Below are 13,119 nucleotides of genomic sequence, written 5' to 3'. Positions count from 1 at the left end.
AATTTTTTATCTCATTTGTGCTCTCCCCTCACCACTTAGGACAGTTTTATGTACACAGAAATTCAATACTTCATGACTTAATAATAGCTTGTTCATTTGGCAGTACTCTTAAGTCAGTGAAGTACTGTGGAATTCTGAGAACTGGGAAAAAGTCATTGGTTTTTAATATTTGGGGGCCAGAAAGTGCTTTTCTATTCATACATCTCAAACCACTCCAACCCAAGAGGCCCACTCTCTTTATGGACAGACGTCCCCGTTCCACAAGTTCCTGGTTCAGAGAATCAAGACCACTACCCTTGAAGAGACATAAATCAATACACCAATGGGATCCCTGATGCCAAGTACTTAACTGATTTGTTTTACCTGCTACAATAATTAAAATTAAGGCTTCACATTTAAATTTACATATCTAAAAGCAGGAATGCACCGTCTTTAATCTTAAACCCTGAAGGTGAGGAAGAGCCAGCATTCCAGGGTACTGGGCCTATTGTTAAAGAGGGATCTATTTTCCGTTTGCTTTTGTAAACCCTCCCTCCACGCCCCCTCTCCCTCCCCAGCCCGCCCACCTGTCTCCTTTCCCCCTTTCATTCTTCTCTCTTTTCACTTTCAGGTAACAGTCAAGTAAGGCCAGCATTATGTTGGCACGGAATAGCTAGTGCCCTACCCAGGATTATTGAACTATTCCAGGGTTCCACCCGAAAACCCCCTTCAAAAATCCGTCTTTTCCAGTCTTTCCTGAAAGACGGAATGGAGTCCTTTCCAGCACTTAGTTAAGCCTTCTTTTCAAACGTCATTCTCACTCTAGCACAGTGGTTCTCAACCTTCCTAATGCCGCGACCCGTTAATGCAGTTCCTCATGTTTTGGTGACCCCCCAACCATAAAATTATTTTCGTTGCTACTTCATAACTGTAATGTTGCTACTGTTATGAATCGTAATGTAAATATCTGATATGCAGGATGGTCTTAGGTGACCCCCGTGAAAGGGTCGTTCGACCGCCAAAGGGGGTCGCGACCCACAGGTTGAGAACCTCTGCTCTAGCACCATGTTTTTAAACCCCCTTCCACACAACACTGGAGGGGTTCTTAATCTGTCAACCTGAGAATTTTACCTATGATCAGTCTTGCTAATAGAAACCTCTTGTTTTTTTAAAAAAAATTTTAAATTAAAACGCTTGATTTCAGTTTTTACCAGACTTACGAATGTTGTGTAAGCCTTCCAAGGACTTAATAACGTTATCTTTTTATCTTTTAAAACTTCAGGGCTCAGTGCCTCCACGGGCATCGGGTATTTATTCTGAATTTTGCTTCTTAAACAGGCTGGTGGGAGGAGCAGTTTCCGCCGAGAAGTTCGGAGAACCAGTTACTCGAAACTTGCAACAGTTGGTGCCTGGCCACAGGCAGGTTGGACGCGGTAGATGGGACCCGTCTGAGAAACAAAAAGCCTCGGGAGGGAAGGCAGGGGCCGCGGCGGCCTGGAGGACCGGGCGGCGGCGGCGGCGCGGGTCGGCGGGGCGAGCTCCGGCCGCAGGAAGGCGCCTCGCTCGGCGGCCCAGGCGGCGGCGGCCACGGCCAAGGACCGCGGGAAAGGCAGCCCGGCCGACCGCGCGCGCGGGGCGGGCGTGCCCCCAGGTCGCCTCCAGGGCCGCGCCGGGGCCACCGCGAGGTGAGACCGGCCCTGCCCCCGCGCCGCCCCCGGCGGGAGGCGCGACGCCCAGGCCGCGGGTGCGTGCGCGGCCCCGGGCGACGCGGCTGGGCGTGCGCGGGGCCGCGGCGGAGGCTGGGCCGGGCGGGCGGCAGAAGATGGCGAGGGTGTGTAGGCGGCAGCAATGCTCCGTTGAGAAGCGCGGCTTTCGGCAGGAACTGGACTCCTGGCGCCACAAGCTCCTCCACTGTGTCGGTGAGCTCCTCCTCCGGCCGCCGCCGGCTCCCGGGCCGCCCCGCCGCCGGCCGCCCCGGACGTGGGAGGGAGCCGGGGCAGGCATTGCTGCTCGGCCCGCCCGCCCTCTTTGGCTCGGGCGTCCCCCCTCCCCCACCCCCCGGAGTGCGGGCGCGCGACCTCCGGGCGGGCTCCCCGGGCTCGGGCCGCGGCGCGCGCCGGCCCCTCCCCTCGCGCACCCTCCCCGGGCGAGTTCTCGGGCGGGGGAGCGCGCCGTGCTCCCCTCCTCGCGGGGCGGCCCGGCGCCGCCGGCCCCTGATGGTGGAGGCTCGCCCCGCCGTGCTGACACTTGGCGGGGGTCGCCGTCGCGCGTCCCGCCGAGCCCAGCGCGGGGCCGGACCGGGCCAGGGGGTGGGGGGGGGGGGACCTGCTGGGCCGCCGCGCAGCCCCGTCCTCCGTTCCCGGGGGCGCCCTCCCCGCCCCGCGCCGCCCCTCCCCCACGCGCGTCAGCGGCGCGCGCCCCCGGCCCCACGTGCACGCGCGGCGGGCGGGCTGGCGGGCGCTCGGGCGTGTGCGAGGCGTGAGGTGGAGATGGGGGCGGAGGGAGCCCGAGCTGTCACAGGCCCGGGGTCCGCCTGACCGAGCCAAGTGGGGTGTCATGGCCGCGGGGGGCAGCGGCTGCACTTCCTCAGCGGGCGGCGGCGGCGGCGGCCGGGGAGTTCATCCTCGACGCTCGGGTCGGTGTGTGTGTATTTGTGTTCGGTGTATGCACGGCGGGGAGGACGGGGGTGGGGAGGGGGGGGTGGGACCGGGTCCGACCGAGAAGACTAGTCGCTCTTGTCCCCTCCCGGGGGGTGTGCCGGAGCCGCCGCCTCGCCGACAGCCTCGTCCTCCCCCCCCCCCCCCCCCCCCCCGCCTCCCGTCCCTCGGGCCGCCCGGGGTGGCATTTTCCCCGCGGGTCGCAGGGAGCGTGGTCGGGGGCGCCCCGGGAGGGGCCGGGCGGCCGAGCTGCGCCTCTCACACTCTGTGTTTTGTCTGTTTTTCTCTCCCAAGGTCCCGTTTCCCTCTGTGCGGCGGCCGGCGGGACCATAAGGGCTTAGCTCATATATTTAACCCCCCTCCAAAAAGTAAGTGGCCCGTGTGGGGTCCCCGCTCCGCCCGCCGCCCCCCGCCCCCGTGCATCCCCGCGTCGGGCTCTCCCGCCCCCCAGTATTGTTATTTCCCGGTCTTCGCCTCGGCGCTGCTGCCGTGGGGGGCGATGCGCCCTCGCCGTCCTCCGTCGCCCCCCACGCCCAGTCCTCGGGGAGCCCCGGCCTTCCAGCCCCCACCCCGCCCGCGGGGGGCACCCCTAGGAGCCAGGTCTTCCCCCACGGAACCCGGGAGGTTCTGTCCGTTCGCTGGGGCCCCTCGTCCCCTCCTTCCCGGCTGGGTTTCGTTGGAGGAATTATGCAAATCCTGCTTTCTGGTGTCCATTCAGCGGCAATTTCATGCGGTGAGAAGTTCTCTTTGTTGTGTGAGGGGGAGAACAGACACTGATTTAATAGACATATCTGTCGCGGGGAGGGAGAGGGGGTGTCGGAGAGGCTCAGTTTGGAAGAATTACTGCACTCGGTCCGCTCGTGTCTTTGTGTTGGGGCTTTCTGGCTTGACAGGAGGGTATGCCCTTTACCATGTCCCACAAGGGATGGTTTCTATCACCATCATAGGTTATAAAGCAAAACTGAAACTTTAAGCAAGTCAGAAATAAGGTAACCTTTACTGAGAGGATAGAAGCCTTCCCATTCCTGCCGCGTTTCGTTATGAAAATGGATGCGAATTTCGTTAAAGATTTGGACTGTAACGTGAACATGGTTAATAGATACAGTGCGTTAAGGTGTCTGATATCACTTTGGTTGTCCAAAGGTTAAAAGTACATTTTAAAACATATGCGTGAGTAAATAACAAAGGCATGACTCAGGTTTTTGGTGTAATTTGTCTTAGGGATATATTTTAAAATTTCCCTCCTGCCAATCCAAGTCCAGCTCTGCCCTCCAGGAATCAGCCTTTGGTCGATCAGTTTTCATTTACTCTGCTCTGTCTCTGCTTGTTTTATTCTTTCAAACCTATCATACACTTGCTAAAATGTTATGTCTGCTATAAGCACTTTTTGAATTATGTATTTGTTGTAACCATCATATAAGACAGCTTACAAAAGGCACTTAGAAGGTTTTGAGAAGCATTACATTAATGAGTTTTCTGAATTGTGAGTTAATACAAAATCCTGAAATTATTGTGAAAAAATTTTAGTTTTTGTATTTGCTTCACTTTTTTTAGTGATTTTTTTTTTTTAAGTAGGACTTTTTTGTTTTTAAAAGATTTTGAAATTGTTGACTATAATTCTAAGGATTTCGTAAGTTACTGTTACTTTACTTTAGTCAGTGGTTCTCAACCTTCCTAATGCCCTGACCCTTTAATACAGTTCCTCATGTTGTTGGTGACCCCCAATTTCATTGTTAAAATTGAACATAATTAAAGCATAGTGATTAATCACCAAAACAATATGTAATTATATATGTGTTTTCCGATGGTCTTAGGCGACCCCTGTGAAAGGGTCGTTTGATCCCCAAAGGGGTTGCGACCCACACACAGGTTGAGAACCGCTGTTTTAGATGGTTTCAGTGAGTTGTTTATCTTAATTCTGTTTGCTTTGAATCCTAACCTTCTGCCTCAGGCCCCTTGTGTCAGTCATTGCTAGTGTTAGTAATTAGTTACTGCTGCTTTACAAGGCTTTTAAAAAACTTGACTAATAAATCCTTCTGTAACTATCTGAATTGATTATCAAATTTTAGATTCATTTTTTTGAAGGAGGATATTAATCTGGTGATCAGTTTTCTTAAAGCATACTTTTGACTCCCAAATTTCTACTTTCGAGGTAGTAAAGTTCAGGAGATATTTAGAGTCCAGAGTGCAGAGCAGTATTTTAATCTGAACAGTAATATGTAGTTGATAGTATCCTAATTAGGATCATTTGGGCCTCATATTTTTTCTTTTATTATGCAGGGTGTGGCAAAAGTAGGTTTACAATTGTGAGTATGTAAAATGCAGAGTTTATTCTTGTACTTTTATTTATTAATTATGGTATTATTTTTCATACAAACAACTGTAAACCTACTTTTGTCCCACCCTGTATGTAATTTAAAGGGAAAGTTATAAGGAAATCATTTGTAGTGTTAACTTTCTGTATTTAAAAGGGCTGGCAATGATTCTTATGTACAGTCCAAAAGATAATTATGTATGTTGTTTGTCACTAGCAGATGTAATAATTTCTCTTTTATTTTAGTGGGGTTGGTTCTGAGCAGTTAATCTTCTATTTGATTGTGTTGACTGACTGATTATTTTAATACTTTGGGGTCATTTGGTTTCTATAGTTAAATTATAGCAGTCTTAGTATTAAAAATGAATTCTCATTTCCAAAATCTAATTCTCTCTCTCTCTTTTTTTTTTTTTTTGAAGAGAATGTGGGGAGGTGGGCATGTCTGTATTGTGGAGGTGGAAGTGTTGGTGTCTCCATTAATTATGAGGTTTTAGTTGAATTGGAGTTAGCAGGTTCATGCAGTGATTATGATCAAGATGAATATTTGGTCACCAGGTGTTTATTGAGGCATCCTCTGGAATGGGGATTGTCAGTCAGATTCCAGGAAGATTGAGGTTCTCTAAGCTGCCTAGTGTGATGTGGCCTATTGCTTGGCTGCTCCTCATCCTTGCTGTATTCTTAAGAAGCTCTTCCCAATGTAGAAAAACGTTGTGATTTCAACTTGATTCTAGCTTAGCTGAAGGATAGCAAGATAAATCTCTTTGACTTACACAAAGTTATTAATTTCAGATTGGCCTAATTCCCTCAGATGTGCTCGTAGCTGGAGCAATTCTAGGCAGCACCTGAATAATAATATTTTTAAAAAATTTTTTAAGTCTTTTGGATTACATAGTATGACCTGAAATTTTTTTACAGAGTGAGGATTAGGTGTTCAGTGTCTATGGGGACTTGCCATTTCTGAGTACTTGCCTAATCACTTAGTTTAGTAGTGCTATTTTTAGGAAGGAAAGGCAATTAGGTAAGTACTTCAGTTAAATATTTATTAAGCATCTGCTTTGTACCAGGCACTGTGGGCAAGCAAAGATATTGGGGAAGCTGCCCCAACCTTCAGGGACCTTTTAGTCCTTAGAGAAAATATAGTGTATTCAGTTACAGTACAAGGCAAAATGTGCCTTCCCATGGTGCAGGCGAGTGGTAGTGGTATTTAAAAATGAAAGAAATCTCTCAAGATGATGAAGGAAGATTTCATGGAGAATGTGGCAGATTTTTGCTTCATTTTGATGAATATGGAAAAGGCATTCCTGTCATGAAAGATGAGTTGGGGGCAGCTCCTGCGTTGAGGGTCTGCCCCTGCCCCCCCCCCCCCCCCAAGCGACCGGTAGTGGCGATGGGGGGCGGGGCCAGCCAGTGGGGCAGCATCAGGCCGTCAGCCATGGCGGGTGGCTGGGCTGGGGGAGGGGGGGTTGGGCAGCTGATTGCCCTGCCCACAGATGGCCCTGATCTCTCCCGCCAGGCCTAGGGACTCTACCCTATATATTGGGAACAGTCTGTTAGATTTATGCTGGAGTCCAACCCCAGCGGGTCCAGGGGTCCCCAAAGGTGTGGACGGAGTCGGCGAAGAAGGAATGACACGAAGACAGCCTTCAGTTGATCAGCAGCCTAGTCAGGACCTCTAGCCAGGATCTCCAGCCAAAGTTCTGGTCGGAGTTCTGGTTAGGAGCTGATGAGGATCTGAGTTTATTGTCTTGTTACATCCGTATTTATACCAGCCGATTTTAATCCTGTCAATTTCTATTACAAAGGTTAGGGCGTTTCTTATCTCCATTCCAGGGAGTAAAGATTATGTAGCTTAACTACCCGCCTGGCACTTAATTAAGGGGTTGTATCCCCTCCCTAACCTCAGGGAAAGATCCCCACCTGGGGAAACAACCTTTTTCGGAGAGGTGACCTTGGATAAAACACATGGCGCTAAAGGGAGCAAACATATTAAGAACAGTATGCTATATATGCCAGGTCCATTGAAACATATGCTGTGCAGATGTTTCTTTCCTGCAGCGACTGTGTCAAGCAGCAAGGATGGACCGGCTTCCGGCAGATTTAAAAAATAAAAACTACTCTAACTGAAAAAACAGGATGATGCAGCGATGACATGTATAGACTCTGGCTTGCACATTTTGTGGCCAGCCCTGATTCTGACACTTATAACTGTGTGACAAAGCCAATTACTTAACTTCGCTCTGCTTCAGTTTTTCCACCCATAAGATGGGGAAAATGGTACTACTGCCTCAGAAGGATCATAGTATGTACTACCTTTTATAATCAGGGCAAAAAAATGTAGCTGCCCATACAACAGCAAGATGCCTTTCACCTGAATGAAAAGTATGGTCACTGGTGCATACAGCGTCCTGGATTTCGAGAGGGATGTCCAACTGGTGGTTTAGGCCCGATTCCCCCTAAGCCGGCAGTTGGACATCCTTAGCGCTGCTGCGGAAGCAGGAGAGGCTCCTGCCGCTGTGCTTGCCAGCCACAAGCCTGGCTTCTGGCTGAGCAGCTCTCCGCCTGTGGGAGCGCACTGATCACCGGGGGGCAGCTCCTGTGTTGAGCATCTGCCCCTTGGTGGTCAGTGCGCATCATAGCGACTGGTCATTCTGCCGTTTGGTCTATTTGCATATTAGCCTTTTATTATATAGGATTATATTAGATTAGTTTCAGGTGTTCAGCATGGTCGTTAGACAAATCATATTTTACTGACTTATCCTTTCTTCTGTTTCAGCTAGTCTGTTGTTGAACCCTTCTCGTATACTTTTCAATGCACTTCCTGCATTAAACGTATAATTAAACCTTCATAATAATTGTACTAGGTGGGCATTATTATTTTATTGTTTTGTTAATCCTCACCTAAGGATATTATTGATGAGAGAGAGAGACATCAGTGTAAGAGAGAAACATCGATTGGTTGCCTCCCATATGTGCCCTGACTGGGAATCGAACCCACAAATATTTACTGAGCATCTAGGTATGTGCTCTGACTGGGAATCAAACCTGCAATCTTTTTTCATGTACAGGATGACACTCCAACTAACTGAGCCACCCAGCTGGGGCCTAGATGGGTATTATTTTAATGTATAGATAGAAAAATAACTGTGTGGATTGATGCTACTGTCAATTTATAGTGTTTAGCCTAAACTGGAGTCTCAACACTGGGTGTTCTTTTGTGTATTCTTGCTCAGTTCCTGTAGTTTACCACAATGGCTCTCTTTTAGCCCCTGTGTACTCCTACTTCTCTCTCAGCTGATGATCTTGTCACGTACAGAACAGTGGAAATTGAGGCTATTGAAAGGAAATATTTTTCCAACGTTCTCCTTTTCATCTCTAGGACTACTTGGAAAACTTGAGGAAAATATTTTCCTCTAAAACATTTTTTCAAATATTGACTATTTGAACAAAACCACTGAGATGTTTGTAAAAATTGAAAATGTGGGTCATACCCCAGATCTGCTGAATTAGAATCTTCTTAGGTGGGGCATGGAAATCTGTATTTTAAACAGAGGTCTCAGGTAATTCTTATACACTAAAGTTTGAAAAACACTCGCATATAGAATAAAGTTACTTTAGTCAACATACAAGGCCCTCCAAGATATTTGAGCCCAGTTAACTTCTTCAGTCTCAGCTGAATGTATATTCTGCCCAGTTCTCACTCTTTAATCCTTTAAGTCCTCTAACCACAAAATATAGGACACTTTTTTTAGTGTGCAAGCATTATTATACTACTTTTATTTACCTTCTTCCCTTTGTTTCTCCAACTCTACCCCTCCTACTTTGCAAGACACTTGAAGTCAATGCTCATGTCACGTTTTTTTATTTTTAAGTACTTCATTTTTGTGTGTGTGTGTGTGTGTGTTTTAAGTACTGGCAAAGTACTGGCACACAATGGATGCTCAGTAAATATTTGTGGAAAGGTAGAAAACAGTACTTTGAAATATTACAGACTAAACAAGTGACTGAAATTAAGAGACAGTCTTCTATTTATAGTGACTCAAGTTGCTTAAGCAAAATAAAAATAAAATCAAAATTAGTGCGAGAAAGAGGGAATGTAGGCATTTTGGTCACAATTTGTGGTATTCTTAGTGGTTTTAACATAGTGATTTTTTTTTTAAGGGAGGTTGGTGGGGCAAGTTACCCCTTTGAGAACCACTATATTAGAGGTACTAAGAACTCATTTTCTATGCACATGAGTTTTATGGAGACACAAGTGAAACCTGACCTTTAACAGGTAAAACATTATTTAGTCTTGTTTCACCTCAAAATGTAATCTTTTCCTTTTCATTCAGAATATGTGTATTAATTTGAGGTTTCTGACATACCTCAACTTAAAAGCAATAGGAATGGACTAGGAATTTTCCAAGGACAAATGGGTAAAAGTTGAAGGTGGGCAGTAGGTGAAGAAGCGTGCTTAGATTGTATGTGAGTATAAAATTTTAGTGTTCTTTTCAGAAATCCAGGGACATTTATTGGCATACCATGTGTGTGACAAAGTTTGCTTGAAGTAGAAACAAATGAACCATGAACAATGATAGCCATATTAAAGGGCAAGATTGTTGTGAATGTTCTTGATATGGAAATTTCAGTGTGACTTTGTCACCATTTCCGACACTATATAGTGATGTTGACCTAGTACTGTCATTGCTTTAGGGTTGGGGGTGATATGGCATGTAACTGAGGAAAAAAATATTTTATGAATGCTTTGTTTTTAGGTATTGGTACTTAGGTTTTTATAACTCTAAGGGTTCCTGGTATTGTTCATATTTTGCTATCAGGAGCTCACAGATTCATACTTGAAGAAGCATGAATGAATTTGAAAGTTTAGATTCTAAAACCTTTCATGGCAGATGGCCTGGTGGTAAGAGAATGTATATGAATACAAACTATTTTTCTATTATAGCTTCACGTCTCTTTGCCAAGTTTTAGAAAAATAACTGGGGGAAAAATGAGGCCCTGTTTTCAATCATATGGCACATTGCAATATTCTGCCTTTATTTATCAGGATTCATCAGAAACACAATTCAAATTAAGTCAAAAAGATCATTTTGTAGGTTTATGAACTGGGAAGTTCACAGAGTAAAAAGCTAAAGGTAGGTTCTGACATGACTATTTAGACGTTTGACTTGTGTCATCAGGAATGTCTTCTTATCTTCACCTTTAAACATTCCTTTCATCTTTTGGTTTCCTTCTTTGGCAGATATGATGGTAAAGATGATCAGTGGCAGCTCTAGATTTATGTGATTCTTAAAATCCACATGTCTCTTTTTCTTGTAGTAGAGCCAGCCCAATTGGGTGTATGGAAGGACTCATTGGCCAGGCTTGGGTCCTGTGGCCTATCCCTGAACCAGTCCTCAAGGCCTGTGGAGGGTGATTCTCTGACCCAACCTGGGGGGGCGGGTACTTGGTTTTGGAGAGAGACTTTAAGGAAGGGCAGATTAATTCTTGAAAAGAAAATTGGATGCTATTACCTAAGAAAGGGAGATGGATGCTGGTTAGGCAAAAATCTATAAATGTTCCATATATGAAGAAGTTGATTTGGACCAGGTTATGAGTTGTATTATATCCCTCCAAAAGATATGCTGAAGTCCTAACTCCAGGTATCTGTGGTAGCTTTATTTGGAAATAGGGTCTTTGCAGTTGTAATGAAGTTAAAATGAGGTCCATACTAGATATGGGGCCCTAATCCAATAACTGGTGTCCTTTTAGGAAGAGGGAAATTTGAATACAGACAGGGAAGACAGCTATGTGAAGACAGAGGCAGAGATTGGAGATACACTGCCACAAGCCAAGGAATGCCAAGAATTGCTAACAATCACCAGAAGCTACAACGAAGCAAGGAAGGATTCCTCCTTAGAGCCTTTAGAGCAGGGGTGGGGAACCTGTTTTCTGCCGAGGGCCCTTTGGATATTTATAACATCATTCGGGGACCTTACAAAATTATCAGCTTAAAAATTAACTTGGCTGTTGCCCATCAGTAGATGAATGGATTAGAAAACTGTGGTACATCTACACGATGGAATACTATGCTGCTGTTAAAAAGAAGGAACTCTTACCATTTGCAACAGCATGGATGGAACTGGAGAGCATTATGCTAAGTGAAACAAGCCAGTCAATGAAGGAAAAATACCACATGATCTCATTCTTTCATGGATAATTAAGACCATTACAAACTTTTGAACAATAATAAATACAGTGGCAAAGCTGCCTCAAACCGATTGTCGGACTTCAGTGGTAAGGCCAGGGAGGGTTGGGGGACAGGAGGGAGGGGAGTAAGAGATCAACCGAAGGACTTGTATGCATCCATATAACCATAACTAATGGACATAAGACACTGGGGGGTAAGGGAGGGCAGGGGCTTGTCAAGGGTGGGGGGGAAAAAGGACACATATGTAATACCCTTTGTAATGCTTTAAGCAATAAAAAAAAAAAAAAAAAAAAAAAATTAACTTGGCTGGGCCGGCGTGGCTCAATGGTTGAGTGTTGACCTATGAACCAGGAGGTCACGGTTTGAATTCCTGGTTAGGACACATTCCCAGGTTGCCGGCTCGATCTCCAGTGTGGGGCATGCAGGAGACAGCCAATCAATGATTCTCTCTCATCATTGATGTTTCTATCTCTCTCCCTTTCCCTTCCTCTCTGAAAAAAAAAAAAATTTTTTTTTAAAGTTAGCCTGCTATATTTGGTCAAACATTTAATTTACTCACCGCTAATGCCTTTGCGGGCCTTTTGCGGCCTGCGGTTGCATGTTCCCCACCCCTGCTTTAGAGGGAGCATAGCATGGCTCTGCCAATGCCTTGATTTCTGCCTTCTAATATCCAGAACTGTGAGCAAATACATTTCTGATGTTTTAAGCCACCTAGTTAGTGGTAATGTTACAATAGTTCTAGGAAACTAATACAGACTATATGCGGTACATATAAAATTTATTTTTTTATTCCGTTTATCCTCTTAAAATAAAATCCTGACCATAAAATTTCCCAATAAATATCTTTTGCTTTTTAAATAGATTTTGTAGGGATTTGGCATGATTTTGGAATTTATGGGTTTGGCATTTAAAAATACAGCATGGGACAAAAGTAGGTTTACAGTTGTGACTATGCGAAACACAGTTTACTCTTGTATTATTAGTTATTAATTATTGTATTATTTTTCATATGAACAACTGTAAACCTACTTTTACTCCACCCTGTATATACTATTTGGTTAAAATTTTCCCCTAGCCATAATAATTTGACATGATATTGTATGATTGATTATATTTATCACATTCTACGTTTTAGAGTTTGTAGTTATAGTTTAACTCAGTGGTTCTCAACCTTCCTAATGCCGCGACTCTTTAATACAGTTCCTCATGTTGTGGTGACCCCCAGTTTCATTGTTACAAATTGAACATAATTAAAGCATAGTGATTAATCACCAAAACAATATGTAATTATATATGTGTTTTCCGATGGTCTTAGGCGGCCCCTGTGAAAGGGTCGTTCGACCCCCAAAGGGGTCACAACCCACAGGTTGAGAACTGCTGAACTGAAGCCATGGTCCTTGATGAACAATTGAATATTATTTCTCAATGTGTTTGACTCCCAAATAGCACAGTGCCATGTGAGAATCAGTGGTAAAATAAAATGAAACACCCAGAGTAAATATATTCCAACAGCCTGAATATAAAATAAAAATATGTCTAGGGCAATTGGTTATTGAGGTGGGAAAAATTAGTATTTTGGTGAGACTAACCAAAAATAAGAGTAGCTTGAACAGTATTTCTGGGTTCTTATTCATTTTCTACAAACTGAGTCAGTTAATACCTACAAGGTTTGGTTAAACTTTGAAAAAATATGATCTTATGAATATTCTTCTAGTTTCTAATTTATAGGAAGTGGATATTTTCTATAAGCACTATAATTCTTACTCAGAACCTTTGTAGTAGAGGAAATTTTATTTTTAAGAAGCTTAAGAATTTATTGGAAAATAGTTTGGGGGACCTATGCCAGCACTTTAAAATACATATATACCCCCCCCCATTTTCACTAGAGTGAAATAGGAACAATAAAGAAAATGTCATCTTGAATTAGTAATGATAAAAGCAATACTGTTCTCATTATAAATATTTTGATAGTAGTTCTTTTA

General features: G+C 44.9%; 1 protein-coding gene across 5 annotated transcripts in view; it reads left to right on the top strand.

Annotated features, from left to right (window-relative positions):
• Positions 1–1,783: 1,783 nt before the first annotated feature.
• The window catches only part of LCOR (ligand dependent nuclear receptor corepressor), a 115,020-nt gene continuing 103,684 nt past the window's right edge, over positions 1,784–13,119 (top strand). For 2 of the 5 annotated variants that reach the window (XM_070432593.1, XM_070432598.1), the window contains exon 1: positions 1,784–1,898. In XM_070432593.1, coding sequence (XP_070288694.1) covers positions 1,802–1,898 — 97 coding nt within the window. In that variant the 5' untranslated portion in view covers positions 1,784–1,801. Of the gene's footprint in view, positions 1,899–2,601; positions 2,615–2,930; positions 3,005–13,119 lie in introns of those variants that run through there. The other 3 variants (XM_070432594.1, XM_070432596.1, XM_070432597.1) reach the window with 3 other exon arrangements.

The sequence above is a fragment of the Myotis yumanensis genome, unplaced genomic scaffold (genome assembly GCF_028538775.1).
Source record: "Myotis yumanensis isolate MYYU_CA2020_CCGP unplaced genomic scaffold, mMyoYum1.0.hap1 SCAF_13, whole genome shotgun sequence".
In the NCBI taxonomy this organism is placed as follows: Eukaryota; Metazoa; Chordata; class Mammalia; order Chiroptera; family Vespertilionidae; genus Myotis; species Myotis yumanensis.
The sequence above is the reverse complement of the archived record's forward strand: the minus strand, read 5'-3'. Positions and strand labels throughout refer to the sequence as shown.